Raw genomic sequence first — 18,477 nt, 5'->3', positions numbered from 1 at the left:
CAGTTTTTGTGTGTATTTTTTTTTTATCATCTATTCATTTTAATCGAAACTGTTTTCATCACTTTGACCCAGTATCCTCCGCACCAGGAGTGGGCGCTGTGGTCAACAAATGCGCGTTTTGCGGAAGTGGAGGCGCGAAGGGAGGAAGTGATATTGAGTAGTACTAGTAAGACGTGTGCATTTAGCTGTTAGCTTTCGGCCACTCAGCTAAAGCTACGTTTCATTAGAGTTGCAAGTATGGTGCTGCTGGAAAACGACTCGGTAAGAAGCAACGTTGATTTTATTGTGATGTGTGTAATTGTCATGAATGAAACGCGAGCAACAGAATTAAGGTAAGTCTCATTCGGGAAGCGTCAGTCAATGCGGTAGACTCAGCCTGCGTTGATGTTAATGTTCAGGAACGCAGTTTATTTTCCCCCAAAGGATTTTTTGTTTGTTTGTTTTGTAATGGTGGAACCTTAAATGGATGACAATGCCGATGTCTAAAAACGGCCAATTATAAATGAAAATTTACGAACATGTTGAAGCTAGGGAGTGTTTTTTTTTTTTTGCCGTGACCGGCAGCTCTCCTGATAGCGTTATTTTGCCGTGAACGCATGTGATTGAGCGCTAGTCGGAGCGATATATTCTTGGCCTGTCGGGAATCGACTGTTTTACCGTGATTGTAGTAGACTGGCCGTGAATAGGTTATTTGAGCGTGATGTCGTGTAGGCTATTGGCAGTTGTTTATTTTACCGTGAATCACGCACTGCCATCATCTGTCTCTCTTCACAAAATTGTCCTTTTTTTGCCACCGAAAATAGGCTGTTACCGGCCATACCCCTTAATTACGGTTAAATTCTCCAAATAAACACGTGAAACAATCAGAACAACTTTTGAACAAAAACGTACAGGGCGGTATTTGAACCCGTGACCTGGCACCTTAAAGACAAGCGCACCTCCCACTATTCCATGAGCTGGCAGTGGCCAGTTGCTTGTCACGGCAAAATAACCACTGCAGTTAATCGTTTTATTTTTTCTTTAATCTTTATCTGTACTATACATTAGTTCCGAATGATACAGCAAGCTTGTCTTCTGTTTTATCTGTTAGTGTGTGCCTCGTTAAAAGCTCCTTTTTGTTTCTTGTAGTTCCTGACAGAGCTCACACGTTTGTTCCAGAAGTGCAGATCCTCCGGTAGTGTTGTTATCACTTTGAAAAAATGTAAGTAGACCTGCTTTGCAAGTCAAATATGTGTCATGGCAGCTTGAATGGGGGGGCATGAATGGAATGAAGTGGATTCAGTAATTTCACCTTTAATATTGTAACACACAACACATTATCAAGACGTGCATTTTGTCCTCCAGATGATGGCAGGACCAAGCCAGTGCCCAGGAAAGGTCACTCGGACTCCTTTGAGCCTGTAGACAATAAATGTCTTCTCAGAGCTTCTGATGGCAAGAAGAAAATTAGCACAGTGGTGAGCTTGTTGATGAATTTGAATACCTTCTTGGTGTGTTTCCCCCTCCTGTCTAATTATGTGCTTCTTTTCATCAAATATACATTCTTCACATTCAGGTCAGCACCAAAGAAGTAATCAAGTTTCAGATGGTACGTTTTGGCAATTTGAGGTCTTCAAATAAACACCAACAGGCACTATTTAAGGAAGTGGTTGATGTCGAACAATGTGCTGTATACTGATGGGAGCATCGATTTGCAGGCGTACTCCAACCTGCTGCGGGCGCACATCGACGGCCTGAAAAAGAAAGACAAGAAGAGCAAAAGCAAGAAGACCAAAGCCACCCAGTGAGCAACAGACTGAGCGGCTCATGAACTGATCCCGTTCCAATCGGAGAAGATGCGAGCGGGTCCCATCCCAGCCGGTCTCCGCTCATCCACCCAGTGACCACTTTGCTATTTTGCCATGACCACGTGTCGTCTGACTGTTCCGTGCCATCTGGGAGGATTTCTTGTACTGCACAAATGAACTTTGGAGCCAAATTCACACAGTTTGATCCTTTTTTTTTTTTTTTGCTTAAATGGCTACTCTCCATATTTATGTTCCAATTAGGATCGTGAAAGCAGGCGAGTTTGGGTTTGTTTTAAATGTATCAGTTTGTCAGAAGAGGTGCTTTGAAATGTTTTACTAAAATCACATTATTTTGTTTGAAGTCATTTTATTTTGGATGTAAAGTAACCAAAAGCTGCCACACTGGCCTTCTTACGTTGTCCAACAAAATTTCTGTCTAAAGCTTCACAAAAAAAAAAAAAAAAAAAAAAAAAATCTGATTTCTGGATGGAGTTGCAGAGCATTATTTACAAATTTCAGATGTACTGAAAAGCGCATTTGACTTCCGGACGCTGCATCCCGAGCATCCAGGGTTGAGCCGGGCCTGCAGCACAATTTAAGTTGACTATAATAAAGTGCTGTTCATAAAGTCACTGCAGGGTTTTGGTCCATTCTGCAATGGAAGGGTGAGAATGTAGTGAGCCCCTCAGAGTGCTGTGTTCCTCTTATCTTCTCGTGCCTTTTGGGGAGACTGCTGCCTGGTTCTGTCTGTCCTCGTCCTCGTAGCCTTGCTTCATTAGGCGGGTCACGTACTTGAACATAGTCTGGAATCGAGCATACAGTGTTGTGCAAAAGTACTTAGAATCATATAAAAAAATCCAGTCGCGGGTACAACGCATGTTTTTCAATAAACATATGAACACACGTTTGTTTTTCAGTTTTAGAAACAAGGTTTTGTAACAAGAAAAATATCGCAGAGAAACCAAAGAAAAGCATGAAGTCGCTCGCATTCTGCAGGACTCTTGGTGCGTTCAATCACCACACACGCAGTGGGTAATCTGAATAATTCATGATGAATGTTAGTGTTTTTCGGTTTTGTTCCAGATGTTTGAAGTTGAAATACATTCTTACAAGGAACATTCACGAATATTCTCCACTTGTCTGTGTTTACGGCAGGGCATACCATTTTTTTTTTTTTTTTTTTTTTTTTTAAGAGGGTAAGTAACCGATATGTTCACGTGCCATCCAACAGGCTAATTAAACAAAGGATAAACACAAACGTAAATCTATTGAAACATAAGTTCAATTCGTTAATCGTTATCTTGTTGCCACTTTCAACCGAGTTAAGTATCTTAAAATGTTGGATTCGTCGTGCGCGATTCTGTTTTTTAACGCTTCAAACGTCTCGTTCTTTTGATCAATTTACCGTCTCCTACGTCATTCTCCCTTTCCGCATTCCTTCAAAATAAACTTCCGCCCAAACAGGAAGTTAGAAAATAAGAGTTCCAACATTGACATTAAATTAAAGAAGGATGTGCTCTCGTCTCACCTTCCATGCCTCCTCCAGCTCAGCCGTCCATCTGTCCTTCAAGATGGGCTGCACGGCACTGAGGAATTCCGCTTCGACATACTGAAACCGTGATGTGAAAGACTGAGCTACAACTTTTGTTTCAGGGAATTCTATTCATTTCTTACGCTGTAGTATTTGGGAGGGGCGTTGTAGTGATAATGACTTTTCCCCAGCTCCACGGCCAGAACCTCCAGTCGGTCCGGTTGGTCCAACCTGGCCACACTTTTCTCAATAAAAGACATGACTCTGAAAAAGAGGGGAAATCAACTCTGTGGCGGAAGACTGCTGACATTTCATGCTTCAGCTGCTCAAATGGCGACGCGACTGATTGCGCATCCGCGTTCATTCAAGCCAGCGTGCGTACGCACCTTTATCTCCACAGGCAATAATTGGTTTCCTCAGACACACTGAGAGTGAAAGTGGCAAGCGTCTCTGTCGCCACTGGAGCGGAAAGTTATAATTATTTGAAAACTCCGCATGCAACGCGACTTCATGTTTCATCTCAGTCAATGAATAATGGCGTCCTGAGAACAAGACATTACCCGAAAAATAATCACTTGTTGCCAATTGATGTGTGTTTTTTTTTTAAAATTATATTTTATCCCACATCCCAACTTGTGAAATTCATGGTTGACTGACTGCGACTTACCGTAGTCCGTGTGCTCTGAGTTCGCGGCTGGTCCGCAGCTTCTCCAGGTCCTTGACGTCTCGGAACAGGAAGAACACGTCCTTGCATTCGGGGTGGGTCTCGAAGAGCCTGTTACCAAGACGACGGCATCAAACAGACAAGGGGGGAACAAAAGGGTCATTCGTCACTCCCCCGCCATGTCAACCCCCAAATGTCTTGCAACATGGACGCTTTTTGTTTGCTCATTCGGAACACCGGCGTCTTCTACTTTGTCATTCAAGAGGTCATCATGCATTATTTTGATTTCTTCTTTTGCCTTCCGAATCATTGACACTTTTAAGTGGGCTGTCATCCAATCAGAAATGCTTCTGTTCTCCTGCTAAGCTGCTTGATATGCGTCAGGCTCCCACAATGCATCACTGATGTGGTGACTATGTACAATGTTCGCATTTATTGTGTGAGACAGTCGTATACGCTCACTGGCCACATCATTAGGTACAACTACACATCACTTTACAAGACAATTTTGATTTGATACTGTCAAAGAGTTTTGTTCTATGCAGCTCCACTAGTCTAAACATGTTATTCTGATTAATAACGAGTTAAGCAGCAAAATTCATTTTGCCATTTGCTATCTACTGAAAATGACCAAAGAGTTGCTCAGGTAATGACCAATCACCGCTCTCCTGTTTTCTGAAACTGAGCCGTGATTGGTCGTTACATGAGTAACTGTGATGTCATTTTCAGCAAGGGACAAAATGGCCGCACCCATGAGATGGTTAACAGCAGGAATTGTATTTTAGACAATAACAGAAATTGGCCTCTTTTATTTTTATTTAACACTACCGCTTATTGATTCTCTTTTGTGTGTTTGCCTCTCTTTGTGGAAACGTCTCACATGAAATTTTAATTGGCGCTACATATGTTCAAGCATATTTTTTTTTATCAGACCTAAAGTAGAAGAAAGCATCGTGGAGGGAGATGAAAGTCGACTTTTATGCTAACAGTCATCTGCGCTAGCCAAAGGGACTCATCCGTTCCCAGGCTAACACGCTAAGGTCACACTGGGGTCACGCAGCATTAATTGGGCTCCAAGCCAAGTGACCTACAACCCTGTTGCTCTACATCCACCACGTTAGTTTCAAACTAACTAGTCACTACATTAGGTACACCCATGCTATTTAATAAGCTAATACGAGCGCTAGCTTCAATAATAAAGTTGTACATGTAGAACTCAACTGCTTCCTGTTTAAGATAATATTTTTCTCATGCCTTATTGGACCTAATAAAATGGACAGAGGCGTTATATCCCATTAAAGGTCCACCCACGCACACACATTAATCAATATATTACTGTTGCCAGTTACAGTTACAGTAAACAGCCGACGAGCCAGAGCTAGCCATTGTTATGTAATGTTACGATGTGATATGAAGTGATAAGGGTTGGGGGATGTTATTGCTGGTGGCTTTCATTCATAAGTGGGTGCACTGCAGTTGGCTTGGATGAAATACGGTCACAAATGCAAGTCAACATTTTGCACGATATGAAGCATATGCCAAGAATTCTGGGGAGAGGGAAGTGCTAAAGCTGCTGCCCCCGCGACCCGACCCCAGATATAGCGGTAGATAATGGATGGTTGGATGGCGAGAATTCCACAGGCGCTTTATATTAAAAAGGTCAACGTTCTGTTATGGCGTCTGAGTGGTTAGGACGTCTGCCTCACAGTTTTGAGAAACTGGGTAAGTATCTTGATTCCTTGTATGTATTCCAAAAACATGCATAAGGTTCACCGAAGATGCTAACAAACTGCAGTATTATTATTATTATTGTAGAAAACCAACAAAATTGTGCTTTATCTTCACTTTTAACAGGCACAACCAGCATTTTCTTCTACCAAATCCCTTTCACATGGCTTGAAATTCAATTTGTTGTTGACAATATATATATAACCACACATTTGATTCGCATTTCAGGGGGTGGCCATTTTGCCACTTGCTGTCGACTGAAAATGACATCACACTTGCTCAAACGACCAGTCGCGTCTCACCTGTTTTCCGAGTTTAATCACGTGACGTTCGCAAGCCGTGATTGGTCATTACCGGAGAGCTGACCAACTGTGATGTCTTTTTCAGTCAACAGCAAGTGGCAAAATGGCCGCCCCGAGATGGATAAAAACGGGTTGATGTTGATCCTTTATTCATATTCCGCAAGCACAATATTCGTGTGTTTAGACTAGTGGGTCTGAATAGAACACATTATTGTCAAAAAATGTTTGTGTTGACTTCCCAAAACAAGGCCCCCTTATGTCCTTGGGCAAGGCACTTCATGCACATTGCCTCCAGCGCTACTCACACTGGTGTATGGAAGGTGTAAATGTTTATTTTTTTTGGTGGTGGTCAGAAAGGTCCGTAGGGGCACACAGGCAGCCACGCTTCTGTCAGCCTGCCCCAGGGCAGCTGTGGCTACTTAAGTAGTTTACCACCACCATGCAGTGTGAACGTGTGAGTGCATGAATAATGTATCGATTGTAAAGCTTCTTTGAGTGTCAAGAAAAGCGCTATTTAAATACGATGCATTAACATGTCACCATGAAAAAAACATTTTTTTCCTCTCACCTTCTCTTCTTCCACGAGAATACATTGCTTCATTTTACTCACAGTGTAACAAAAACGTGTTTTTTTTTTTGCTACCCGCTTCCTGAATCAATTGTGAACATGCGCAGTTAGGAATTAATTACATGTGAAGGCAGATGAGCGTTCAAACTGGTTTTGAGAGATTAAACATAAACAGGTGAATTAAGATGAAAACATTAAGAAAGCTTCATATTCTCTTTTTTTAATGACTTTTACTAAACACGTGATATGAATTCTGCAGTTTTATCCCCTTAACACTTATTTACAAAGGTTCATCAGACTTACCTGACAAACACAATGATGCCAACTTTTGTTATGTTGTCCCTGATAACTTTCCAGGACTCCTTGATCATGTCAATTTGGTCTTGGCTGAGTTGTCCTCCTCCTCCAGCATGATAATTACTCTTTTCTCCCAATTCTGCAGTTTCCGATAAGCCAGATATTGCACAGCCCATTCTTCATAAAGCATACAGTATGCTCTTTCTACACTAAAAGTGCGAAAAAGTGTTCCAATAAATGATGGTCAACAGGAGCGTATCCGTGATTTTGCTTGCCGTTATCTGTCTGCGAAGAGCGCGACTGTGTGTTCCTCCGCTTGCACTTGTTCAACTACAGACAGCCGCTATGAGACACGTCAAAATTAAAGATCCAAAGTATGAGGAGAACGAATATGCTTTTACGATGATAAGTCGGTTCGCGCTAACATCCGGTTTAGCCCGAACTGCTGTTAGGGAATTGACACACGGTTTTGAAATCTGGGTAATATGTTCAAGAACGGTAAATATCGGGTAGTACAACACTTTTACGCCGTAATTTAAAAACAATAAAAGGTAAAACTGTACATCCGGCGGTAAACGAGCCTGTTTTTTGCTGCTGTGTGACTTTCCTTTTGCTGCTGGGCTTTTGGTTCGTATCTCAAAATGTCGTATGTCGGTACACCCTGTAAGGCCTACAGGGTTCATGAATTCATGAATGCAGTCTTCTTAAATGAAGACGTGTCAAGACACCTATGGACTATACATCATGTGAATACTGCATGTGCATCATCAGTCCATGACATCAGTGACCAGCAGCCACATACCATTTATGTTTTTATTGCAAATATGGCAAACTTCAAGTAGTCTTTCTGGAATAGAAAGCTTTCAAAAGGAGTTTATACAGTAGCCATTTACATGCCAACCTTTGCGCTTCATAAATATTACTCAACAAAAATATACAACATTTGAGGAAAAATAAAGCTCCAGTGACGCATGAAAACAGCTGTGATCAAACAAATGACTGCCGTCAACAAATTATTTTTGTATTTATAGCCAACAAAGGAAACTCTTTGGTGTGCGGTCAGCTTAGTTGAGGTAATCGTCTTCCCACATCCACTTGTTATACTTTAATAGTGATAGTATTAATTGCCAGCAGTGCGGGAGGACTAAACAGAAGCCTATCATCATAACAGTATTGATAATAATAAAGGGACTATGAACAGACTTACATCCAATAAGTAAGGAAAAGTCCCGAATGTACAAATATTGCAACACTTTTTTTTTTTTTTTTAAACAATGTTTTCCCACATTGCATGGACCAAATTAAAGATAAACATCAACAGTGAACGTGATCACGAGCTGGTGCTAAGACTCTGGAACTTCTCCCGTAAACTCTTCACCAGATGACTTTCCGACATTTTGGCTGAACTCGGAGCAGCTGACTTGCTTGGACATCGGAAGCTGTCCTCCGCTTGCTCGTCGTTGCTTTGCGCGGGGGAGGCCAGCGACGCCGGGCTGCCCGGACGGCAGGTCCGCACGGGTTCCTGCAGGTTCTGCACTTCATGGAGCGGCAGGGCTGCGAGCATGTGATCCAGCGAGCTCCACCTGCACAGCAGCTTGGACCGGGGCCGAGGCCAGTCCTGATCCCCCCTCTCGGGTTTCGCCCCTGGGCACTGCGTCAGATCATTTTGAGGGTCCGCGTGAGAGAAGAAACTGCACCTGACTGGAGAACATTCCAGCGATCCGTTTGAGGGGTCCGCGTCAGGTCCGCCGGGATTGTATTTGGAGCGCAGCTCCTGCACGTCAGGCCAGTGGAAGTTGTCCAACTGAGGGCTTTGCGGGTCGGTCACCGTGCTGCGCGAGCTGGCTGCAGAACTCGGAGTCTGGACTGGACTTGGTGTATTGGCCTCATGGATGGCCATCTGTTCACAAGCGGTCAAGGGCAATCTCAGGTTGGGTTTACCTGCACACAACAAATACAAACAAAGTGGTAAGTGAGGCTGCTGCACTGAAGATGCTGTAGGAAATTCTGGCAAGTAGATTTTACAATTCTCTATTTTGATGTGGTTGGCAAGATGGAAGACTTATCTTACAAAGTTTAAAAAAAAAAAAAAAACACCAAACGAAAGCCTCTTTATGCTTCACTTTTTAAACATATGAAAAAAATACAGTTAATAAAAAAACACAATATACAGTAGAATCTTCATGTCTTGGCAGAAGTGGGCTGGATCTTGCTATCGTTATGAAAGATCATGTGATATAAAATAACCTGGCATTATGATTGAAATTTGGAATTGTAGGTGCATCAGAAAAGTTCCAGGATTGAGGTCACAAAAAGTTTCCACACTTTCCCAAATGAAATAAAAACTAAGGATCCCCCCAAAATCCAGCAAATAAGTGAATTGGCGACTACTGACTGCCGACCACGTGTCCCCTTGCATTTACCTTTCTTCTTGACCTTCTCCTCAAGGACAGCAGGCATGTTCTTGAATGTTTGTTGACAGGCGGACTCTCGGTTCCTCTGCCAGACCATTGGTCGGTTATTTTTGATGCGCTGGCTGTACTGGCGGGCCAGTTGGAACACTTTATTCTTCATCTTGCCCATGTCTTGTAAGATCTGGTCCTCGTCAACGCTGGTTCTGAAGCTGATGATCCTGGGGAGCTGGACCAGGTTCTTTCCTGGCGACACGGACGTTCTAAGCTGCTTGGCGTCCTGAGCGGATTCCGTTTCTTCCCCCAGAACGTTTGACCCATCAGACGAAGGGCTTGTTTCACTTTCTTCAAGAATGAGGGATGTTTGCTTTGTGAGTTTACATTCTGGTGAGTCCAAACACTCACTGGGTATCTTTTTCTCTTCTGCAATCTGCTGGACTTCCTCCTCAGACTCCATTTCTTGCCAGACTTTGATCATCTCTGATGAAGGTCGGAAGTCTTCATCTGCGGTGACGCTCGAAGCTCTAACGTGTACTTCCTCTGCTCTCTGCAGCTCAGCTGCGTTTTGACTCTTTTCCAAGCCCGGAAGGTCAAAGACGGACCAAGACGTAGGCCTGTAACGAGAGAGGTCTTTCCTGTGGACCGGGGCCGCTTGCTGCTCAGGAAGACTGTTCAGCTGTCGGCTCAGGTGCCTGACCAGACCCGCTGGGATGTAGGAGAGACTTTCCCTGCGCTTGATGCTGAAGTTGGCGTCCTGGTGCTCGGCGTGTTCATAGTATCTCCTGATCTTGTGGATCAGGAGGAGATCCTGTTTGGAGAGGGTGGACCGACGTACCTCCTCAGTCGGCTCCGTCTCAGGGGTCACCTGAGGCGACACACCGGTCTTCGACTTCCCTTCAGAGTCCGTGCAGGTGGAGGGGCTGGTGAAGACGTCATTGGGGGTCAAAGGTGACGAGCTCAGCTCCCCGGAGACCGGGCTGCTCCGCCTGGACACTCCCGTGACGAAGCGTTCGGCGATGACGCTGGCTTGGTCCAACACGGAACACGGGAGGATGCTCTTACTCCCGACCGCGACCTCCTCCTCTTCCTCCTCCGACAGCTCGCTACTCATCGGCGCGCTCGTTTCGTCCACTTGAAGGCCCGACGAGTCGCTTCCTCCCTCCTCTTCCTCGCCCGTTTCTCGTGAAGTGTCAACCGACTCCGGAGCGACGGCCTCTTGCGCCGGAGGCGAACTGGGCTGTTGATGGATGTTCTCTGCTCGAGGGACACGGTCGTCCAAATGGACCTGTAAGATGACAAAACGTTTTTGCAAAACGGGACGCAATTAGTCATCGGAAGCTGGAGAAAGACTGAGAGCAATCTGCACTCGCCATTATCTTAATGGACCATTTCAAAGTCCAATCGAAAGCATCTGCTTTTGCATTCAGAGGCTCAATTGACTTTGATTAGGATGTTCCATTTGTATCTTGCTCTCCAAACATGCCAGTAAAAAAAAACACAAGGCGGCAGTTTGGAAATAAATCTTGGAAAATAAGCCTAATGTGCACTCTACTCTGCTCAGAAGAATAAGAGCTGTGCCTCACTTAAGAGCTGCAGTTGGACCCGAAATCTTATCACGGTGCCAACTACTCCAGCTAAACTTCCATGCACGAGCCAGTACGAGAAAAAGGAGAAAATGACCTGTCCCGTTTCGGCCACGTCGCCGTGCTTTTCTTCACGGTTGCCCGTTTCTCGAGTCTGCTTTCCTGGCGTGTCGGTCAGCGGAGCGGAATCGACGACTTCATCATCCTGAAAGCGTTCATACATTTCATTTAGAGTTTTTTTTAATGTGGGCAGTGTTCAGTAGAAGGATTGTTGTTGTCAGCAATGCTTGAAATAGAGTCAAATAGCCTTGGAAAAATATTAGAATTCAAGTCTTCCAAATTAAACGACACATTCAGAATCTGTTTTGATATTATAATTGTTTACAGGTAAAGTCAAGCCAAAAATTGTCTTTACAATAATATGTTGTATGCACCCCCACTAGTCTAAACATGGTATTTTGATGAAAGTTGTGTTTGTTGAATATGAAATCGAAGGATACTTGACTCATTGAGAAATTTTCAGCAGCGAAGAGTTAATATTTTGTCCAGAATTAATTTGATAACGTCATAATTTTTTGTGGACTAACCTCCACTAATCATGGCTCACCTGTTTTCTGAGTTTGGTTAGCAAATTGGTGATGTCATCTTCAGTCGCCAGCAAGTGGCAAAATTTGTTTTTAAAGGTATTAATTGTACATGAAAAATAATTACTAGTGACATTTAGTGCTCATTCACGTCCTCCTTGAAAACGTTCTATTGCATCAGATTTCATCAGCATCCGTCATGTTTCATTGTCATTTGATACACCGGCAGCCCATTGAAGAGATACAATGCTGCCATCTGCTGGCCAAGGTTAGTGGCTGTTTCTGATTTCACAACCCCAATGACAAGGCAGCGCTGCCCACGACGTTGTGCTGCCCATTGAGAAAAAACAAAAAACGTAATAAACGTCAATTACCGTCTATGGCGGCATTCATTAGGATTTTATAAGACGCCATTAAACGTTTCTGGCAGTCAAAGAGTTAATTCATATTCCACAAATGCAATATTAATCAGGAAGTCCTGTTTAATCTGGTGGAGGCGCATAGAACATATTATTGTGAGGAAAACATTTGGGTTGACTTGCCCTTCAACAAGATGGCTGCATTAACCTTTGAAGTCAAGCAGCACGTTCTCAGTCGGCGGCCATGATGCAAATGAAGACACGCGTTTCACTTCAAAGTAATCATGAAACGCAGCATGCTGACATTGACACTAGACAGAAGAGGAAAACATCATCCAAACGCACACCGAGATAAGAGCCACGCAAACAAAGAACACGACCCGCATGTTGCGCTTCGGCCCACAAGAACATGAACACAAGCCGACTCGTTCATTGTGCACGGCGCACACGCAGCGGTTAGTGGGATGCGCACATGCAGACAGAGCGGGACGAGGGCCAACGTGGGCGAAAAGAGGGGAGCGGTGAGCGAGCGCAACGAAGCAAGAAACGGGAAAAAAGTCGTGGGTGGCCGGAAACCCTCACCGTTGTGAAGTGAGAAGAAAGCAAAGCCCGGGCTCGAGAGTGCCAGCAGGAGATGGCTGCCAACACCGAGCTGGCAAAGTCGGCTACCTGGTCGTCCCCCATCAGTAAATCCTCCTTGTAACTTTCATCCTCCTCATCATCTTGATTTTCCTGTCCTGTCAACGGCAGCGTCACTTTTGTCGTGTTGGAACTTTGCTGCTGCGCGCCGTCCTCCGCGTGGGGCCCCTCGTCCAGGGGCTCGTCTAGACTGGAGGCCTGTGTCTTGCTACTCGGCGGGTGCCTGCCCCCCAGGAGGGCACTCTCACTCTCGGCATGCTGTGTGCGAGGTCACAGATGTGGTTCGGGATGGCAAGGACAACACCGGTGTGATTTTCGAAAAGGGATGGAATCATGAAGCTGCTCTGGCGTCTGATGAGATGCCATTTGGTTGTCCATGGCAAGTTTTTCGGCTCATTCCGTGACAAATTACCAAGTGAGTTTGATTTTGATTTGAAATAAACTTAGTGTACTTGTTGCTCGTGATGGCACAACACTAAATCTCAAATTTTAGGTCAATCGGCTGAGGAGTTTCACAGAATAGGTAGTGTTGGAAATTGAGTTCAACAAAGATTTCATTTAGAAGATTGGTGCATATTTTAGTAACGTGACCTTTAGATGACCTTGTGGATCACATGACCTTAAAAAAAAATCATTAGATGTAAATTGTCATGTTCTCTAAAATTTTTTAGTGTCAGATGTATTTTTTTTTTAAGCAATAAAAAGTCAAAGTACATACATTTCAATGCCGAAAATGTCTTTGTTGTGATATAACGTAACAAGTACACAATGTTTTATAAAAATCAAAATCCCACTCGGTGTTTTGGCATGGAACAACACTTGTGAAAATTAGCTTTGGCTGTTCTACTCATAGTTTTAACATTAAAGGGATACTTTACTTATTTAGCTATTTTTGGCAGTCAAACATGAATATTTTGGATATAATACATTTGATTTTTTCATTATTTTTTCATGTACAATTAGTATCTTTTAAAAACACATTTTGCAACTTGCTGTCGATTGAATATGACATCACCAGGGCTCAGGTAACCAATCACAGCACAGCTTGTGAATGTCACATGACCAAACCTAGAAAACAGGTGAGCTGTGATTGGTTACCTGAGCCCTGGTGATGTCATTTTCAGTCGACAGCAAGTGTACGTGAAAAATAATGAAAGTATCGACTTGATTATAGACAAAATATTAACTTTTTATTGCTATAATGGGCTAAATAAGTGAAGTATCCCTTTAATATAGACTACACTACTTTGGAGCAATAGAGAATACATGTAAAAGTATACATCCTCAACACTTACCTTCATAACATCTGTAAGAAAAGCAGAGAGACAACAGAGAAACAGACATTAACAATTGATGACATCCTAGTTCAATATTTCATGTGCAAATAAGGCCAAGTATCGCATGCATCTTGCGCAATTAGTCGCGACTCAAGCAGGGAAGTGAGCCGACCAGTGGTTAGTCTGACCCAGACTCACAATTAGATAAACGTCAATTAGAACATAATACAATTATCCAGGACGTGATGAGCGGCTCCCTCGCCGATTTGGGAAGGCTGACAGGAAAATGACATCTTGATTACGTCGGTGTACCGTCAACTGGGAGCAATCGACTATCACCCTGGGACAAGAATACCGAGCTTTTGCTCTTTCATAATGGACAATTATGACAAATGGGAGCAGATCCGAGGGCAGGGCTTGTTGAAAAGGGGCTTGTGGAGGACACAGCCTTGCACCAATGGCATATAATTAACTTCATTATGGGTGAGGCCAGTGGAGTGGGAGTCTGTCTTTTGATCTGGTTTGCAGCCATCTTTGAGTGTGAACAAAGGAGACGTGCAAAGGGAAATTTGAAAAGCTCTTATGACACTAACCATCACCTTGTTTAGAGGGCTTTCTGGGCCAGTGGATAAGATGTGCATCTACATAACAAACCTACTTTTAATACATTTGACAAAACAATATACTCACCTTTTGTACTTTTTATGATTTGTTTAGCAGGTTCTAAAAGAGATGGGGGGGAAAAAACAATGCTATTATGAAATACTGGTTATGCATATGCAGATGGGGTGTGCAACGTGACAAAATGGGGTAGGGCTGTGCAATTAATCAAAATTCAATTCAATTATTACACTCCACAATAGGGATGTAACGATAACGTCAATATTGTGGTATCACAATATTAAAACTGCCACAATATATTGTCGTCGTCATGTCACAATATTAAAAGCAGCACATCTGTTAAAGTCAGGTTGAATTCCATGTGTGCAGTTCTAGCACCCCCTGGTGGCTAGTTTTTTAGTGCAGTTTAATTTTTACAAGGCATGTTTTGGCCCTTCTATGTTTAAAATCCACGCTAATGGGCAGATGAAGGGGAACGTGATATGCTTGTGAACCGAGTCAATATGTGGAGGAGGTCAACGTGTGCGTGCATTAGCAAGTAAGTGCCTCAATATTAAGTGTTAGTCGAGATTGTAGGTCCTTTATATGCATTGCTGCCATGTACAAAAGCACTATATTGTTTTGTTTTTTAGTATGAGCTAATTTTTTTTTACAATATTTTGACCCTTTTTTGTAGCACCAACCTCCCCACAATATTGTGATAATAATCGTATCATGACCTTTATACCATGATAATATCGTATCGAGATGTTTGGATATCGTTACATTCCTACTCCACAATTACGTACAGAATTGGCATACCGGTAATTGTAAACAAAAAATAAAAGATTCTTAACGTTAATTTTGAGTTGTTTAAATGTATATACTTGCATAGTTTTTTTTTTGTTTTTTTTAAATAACTAATTTGATAAATCTCGTTTGGTCTAAAAGAAATGTGCATAATTGTAGCGTTGCAAAGAAATGTACTTGTCTTACTATTATTTACATTTAAACATTTTCTTGTTTTGCACCAAAAACAAATGTTCATCCTAATCGTGATTTCAATGATTCCCAAATGAATTGTGATTAATATTTTAAAATGGGATCTGCAGTTTTTCACCTGATCGCCTCCTCCCATTCCATCCTGCAAGATGAAAGTCATCTGATTGACAGGAATCGGCTCTCTTCACCCTCTCTGGACTACAGCGGTACTTCCCAACACCTAAGAAAGAAGACGATGGTTACTACTTTCATTTTACTCCACAATATATTTTTCTTTTAACAAGATGTATAGACACAGAATGTAAACAAAAAAAAACCCCACAACACTCATACTCACAATTTGAATTGTCGCCGATAACTTCTTTTGCCTAAAATGAGCAGGATTACAGTGTTTGATGACACAATGGTCAGAAAGCGATGAAGTTATACAGTGAATGGACATTGTTGTGTACCTTTGGCGGAACAATGGCTTTGTGGTTCTCAAGAATGAGCCTCTTGATGTGATTGAACCAGAGACGCTTCTCTTCTACAGATTTCGCCTATAACAACAAGCCCTTGTCCATGTTACTGAAGCGACAGATGACGTATGCTGGCATGACAACACAAAACACAATGTAGCCCACCAGCAGCATCTTAAACTAATCTTTACTACCGTGATCATACTTACAAATAAAGTAAATAAAGAAAGTAAACACAAAGGCCTGTTTTATGGTGATACTAAATAATAGTGTAAAAATGACACGATGTAGTACAATTATAGTGGAAAGAACATATCTTAGGTGGAGACAAGCTTTTTTTTTTTTTTTTGCTTTTAAGATAGCATTACAGTGTTTTTGGCTTCAGAGCAGAGTTAAGTTTTTTCATTTTATATTGTAGTTACTTTTTATTCTGTGTTGCTTTAGAAACAAAAGTACACATTCCATACTCAAATTGACCACATACCATTTGTCAAGGGACAATTGAGGGTGTTCAATTACCTGCACTGTATGAGGCTGCTTGGGATGCTTGAAGTGGATAACACTAAAAAGCAGCGGATCCTTTGCACTGTCGAGCAGCATCAAGGTGGAACACTATTGTAAGATCATGCAAAAAAGAAAGGTCCAGTAACAGTTAACTTCATAATTGAACCAGAATTTAGTACGACTATGTATGAAAAGTAAATCATTAAAGTAACTGTTTTAATTAAATATTTCCTAGCATTGAAACTTTTTAAATGACATAAATTTTCTAAACTTGTGAAATGTGTTGCACTGTGTTGTCAGGCACAGCACTTAAAAGGAAATAATAATAATATAATGTTTAACTCGTCATATTTCCCACTCTATTCATTTGAGTCTACATCAGATCTAAAAACTATATAAACCTTCAATTTTGTTCATTATTCTGTAATTCAAAGAATAGTACAAAAAAAAAAAAAAACATACTGAAATATGCGTCTTGTAGACATAATGCTCCCCTCTCCTTTTGGTGATGAGCAGCATCTTTTCAAACAGGAAGAGTGTACGGCTGTTCTTTGCCCGGAGGACGTGAAAGGTGCCCTCCAGCACCAGCTCGCCAGAAGTGGTCAGGTCAGGACCCTTCCAGTTGATCAAAAGGGATTGGATCTCCTGCACGTGCATCGCAAAACAACTTGTAAACTGAAAGGTCATCATTCTTCTCGCGTTACTGAGTTTGTGCGCCGTAATTGTCGCAAACCTGCACTCTGACGGCATGCTCGTGTTTCCTCTTCATGTCGTTGATGTACCAGGCCACCCCTGTCATGGTGTCTATGGCCTCTTGGAGCACTTCATACCCCTCCTCATCTGGGCTGAAGTGCTTTGCAATTTCCTTCATTGACAAAAAACAATCAAATAAATAAAGGATGAAGGACAATGTGGAAAGGCTCTTCCAAGTAGGAGGAGCAAAACAACCACTAAGACAATCTACCTGAAGCAGCAGGTGATATTTTAGGATCCTCTGCACTGGCTTGAGAAGAAAAGAACCCAAAGGGAGAGAACGCTTCAGAGCAGCCTGACGATCTTTGAAGAACTTTGCCAAGGTTTTACTCCTCATGCAGTTCGTCAGTGCTGCGACTGAACTGGAGGATTGTGGAAAACGCATTTGTCAACTTGAGCACATCTCCTGGCATCTTAACGCAATATGTTTGCAGCTCTTACTTTGGATAGTTGGTGCAATATTGGGTGTAGATTTCAAAATATTCACTCTGCGGAACCAAAGAGCAAGAACAATCCCATGACACACGCATCCCGCCTGTTTCCTGAAAAACCTCATGACGAGGACAAGAGCACTCACCTTATCTACAAAACATTGGGCGATGGCCACAGGGTCGTTGTCGCACATGTCCAACGACTGCAACAACTCACTGAAAGAGATGCAACAGAGCATAATATGATGAAGGCTGTAACATAAATGTATTATTGAAAAGGAATACTGGACATGAGGGCTTATTGACAATGCCCTTTCTTGCCACAAGTGGGCAGTGCACACCAATATAGAAGTCCCATTGCTGTGCAGCTGAGCCTCAAGCCAGGATGATTTCAAACCTCAGATATGCAGCATATCCCAACACTTTTGTTATATGAAATAGTAGCCTGGGAAACATACACGGACGGCACTTAACAAAATTATTAAATCATGCATCATGACCATGTCAAGAGAGCTTTTACAGACTCTTTCAATTTCTGTGAGCTCGCAACGTTCATCATTTTGAAGAGGAATAAAGAATTTCACCTTTTTATCACAAAGTCGAGCCTGCTCAATGCGCTTCTCTGAGAAATGAGAAATTAAATCAACCATAACAATTAATCACTAAACTTTTTTTTTTTTCTGTTCAGGAATGGAAGTAAACAAGCATTTTCTTTGCTTTATGACTGCAAGCTGAATTGCACAGCATGAAATGGCAGTTTTTAGTCCAATATACTGCATTCAATCTTTTTTTTTTTTTTTTATAAATATACCATACAAAGCTAGTATTTATTTGTGATTACTTCAGTTGAATGCTCTGACTGTGGAAGTGGAATTTCCTTTTAAAAAGGAGAAAGGAGGGGGGGGGGGGGGGGGGGGGATACACAAAAAAACAAAACATAAATGGGTTTTAGAATGTCAAAATGCTACACTTTTCAGGATTCTGTGGAATTACCAGAGT

General features: G+C 42.3%; 3 protein-coding genes across 4 annotated transcripts in view; 1 reads left to right on the top strand and 2 right to left on the bottom strand.

Moving 5' to 3' along the window:
• Positions 1–96: 96 nt before the first annotated feature.
• srp14 (signal recognition particle 14) lies at positions 97–2,420 on the top strand. The gene is made up of 5 exons (XM_077538163.1): positions 97–261; positions 1,129–1,201; positions 1,345–1,457; positions 1,556–1,588; positions 1,698–2,420. Exons 1-5 carry the CDS (start codon positions 238–240, stop codon positions 1,785–1,787), a joined length of 333 nt encoding a protein of 110 aa, XP_077394289.1. The 5' UTR covers positions 97–237; the 3' UTR covers positions 1,788–2,420.
• On the bottom strand, positions 1,996–7,194 carry xgb (x globin). The gene is made up of 5 exons (XM_077538162.1): positions 6,884–7,194; positions 3,986–4,093; positions 3,462–3,582; positions 3,316–3,396; positions 1,996–2,590 (listed from the first exon to the last, which is right to left on the bottom strand). The coding sequence occupies exons 1-5, from the start codon at positions 7,051–7,053 to the stop codon at positions 2,492–2,494; spliced, it is 579 nt and encodes a 192-aa protein (XP_077394288.1). The 5' UTR covers positions 7,054–7,194; the 3' UTR covers positions 1,996–2,491.
• A 482-nt stretch (positions 7,195–7,676) lies between these two features.
• The window catches only part of LOC144031786 (pleckstrin homology domain-containing family G member 3-like), a 34,297-nt gene continuing 23,496 nt past the window's right edge, over positions 7,677–18,477 (bottom strand). The window contains exons 5-19 of one of the 2 annotated variants that reach the window (XM_077539210.1): positions 17,625–17,694; positions 17,489–17,535; positions 17,259–17,409; positions 17,028–17,159; positions 16,757–16,939; positions 16,310–16,402; positions 15,785–15,871; positions 15,670–15,700; positions 15,451–15,552; positions 14,421–14,453; positions 13,749–13,759; positions 12,397–12,711; positions 10,969–11,076; positions 9,301–10,573; positions 7,677–8,818 (exon numbers count right to left, since the gene is read on the bottom strand). In XM_077539210.1, coding sequence (XP_077395336.1) covers positions 8,208–8,818; positions 9,301–10,573; positions 10,969–11,076; positions 12,397–12,711; positions 13,749–13,759; positions 14,421–14,453; positions 15,451–15,552; positions 15,670–15,700; positions 15,785–15,871; positions 16,310–16,402; positions 16,757–16,939; positions 17,028–17,159; positions 17,259–17,409; positions 17,489–17,535; positions 17,625–17,694 — 3,247 coding nt within the window. In that variant the 3' untranslated portion in view covers positions 7,677–8,207. The remainder of the gene's footprint in view (positions 8,819–9,300; positions 10,574–10,968; positions 11,077–12,396; positions 12,712–13,748; positions 13,760–14,420; positions 14,454–15,450; positions 15,553–15,669; positions 15,701–15,784; positions 15,872–16,309; positions 16,403–16,756; positions 16,940–17,027; positions 17,160–17,258; positions 17,410–17,488; positions 17,536–17,624; positions 17,695–18,477) is intronic. The other variant, XM_077539211.1, reaches the window with a different exon arrangement.

This window comes from Festucalex cinctus, chromosome 12 (genome assembly GCF_051991245.1).
Source record: "Festucalex cinctus isolate MCC-2025b chromosome 12, RoL_Fcin_1.0, whole genome shotgun sequence".
Taxonomy (NCBI): domain Eukaryota; kingdom Metazoa; phylum Chordata; class Actinopteri; order Syngnathiformes; family Syngnathidae; genus Festucalex; species Festucalex cinctus.
This window is presented reverse-complemented; position numbering and strand designations above follow the sequence as displayed.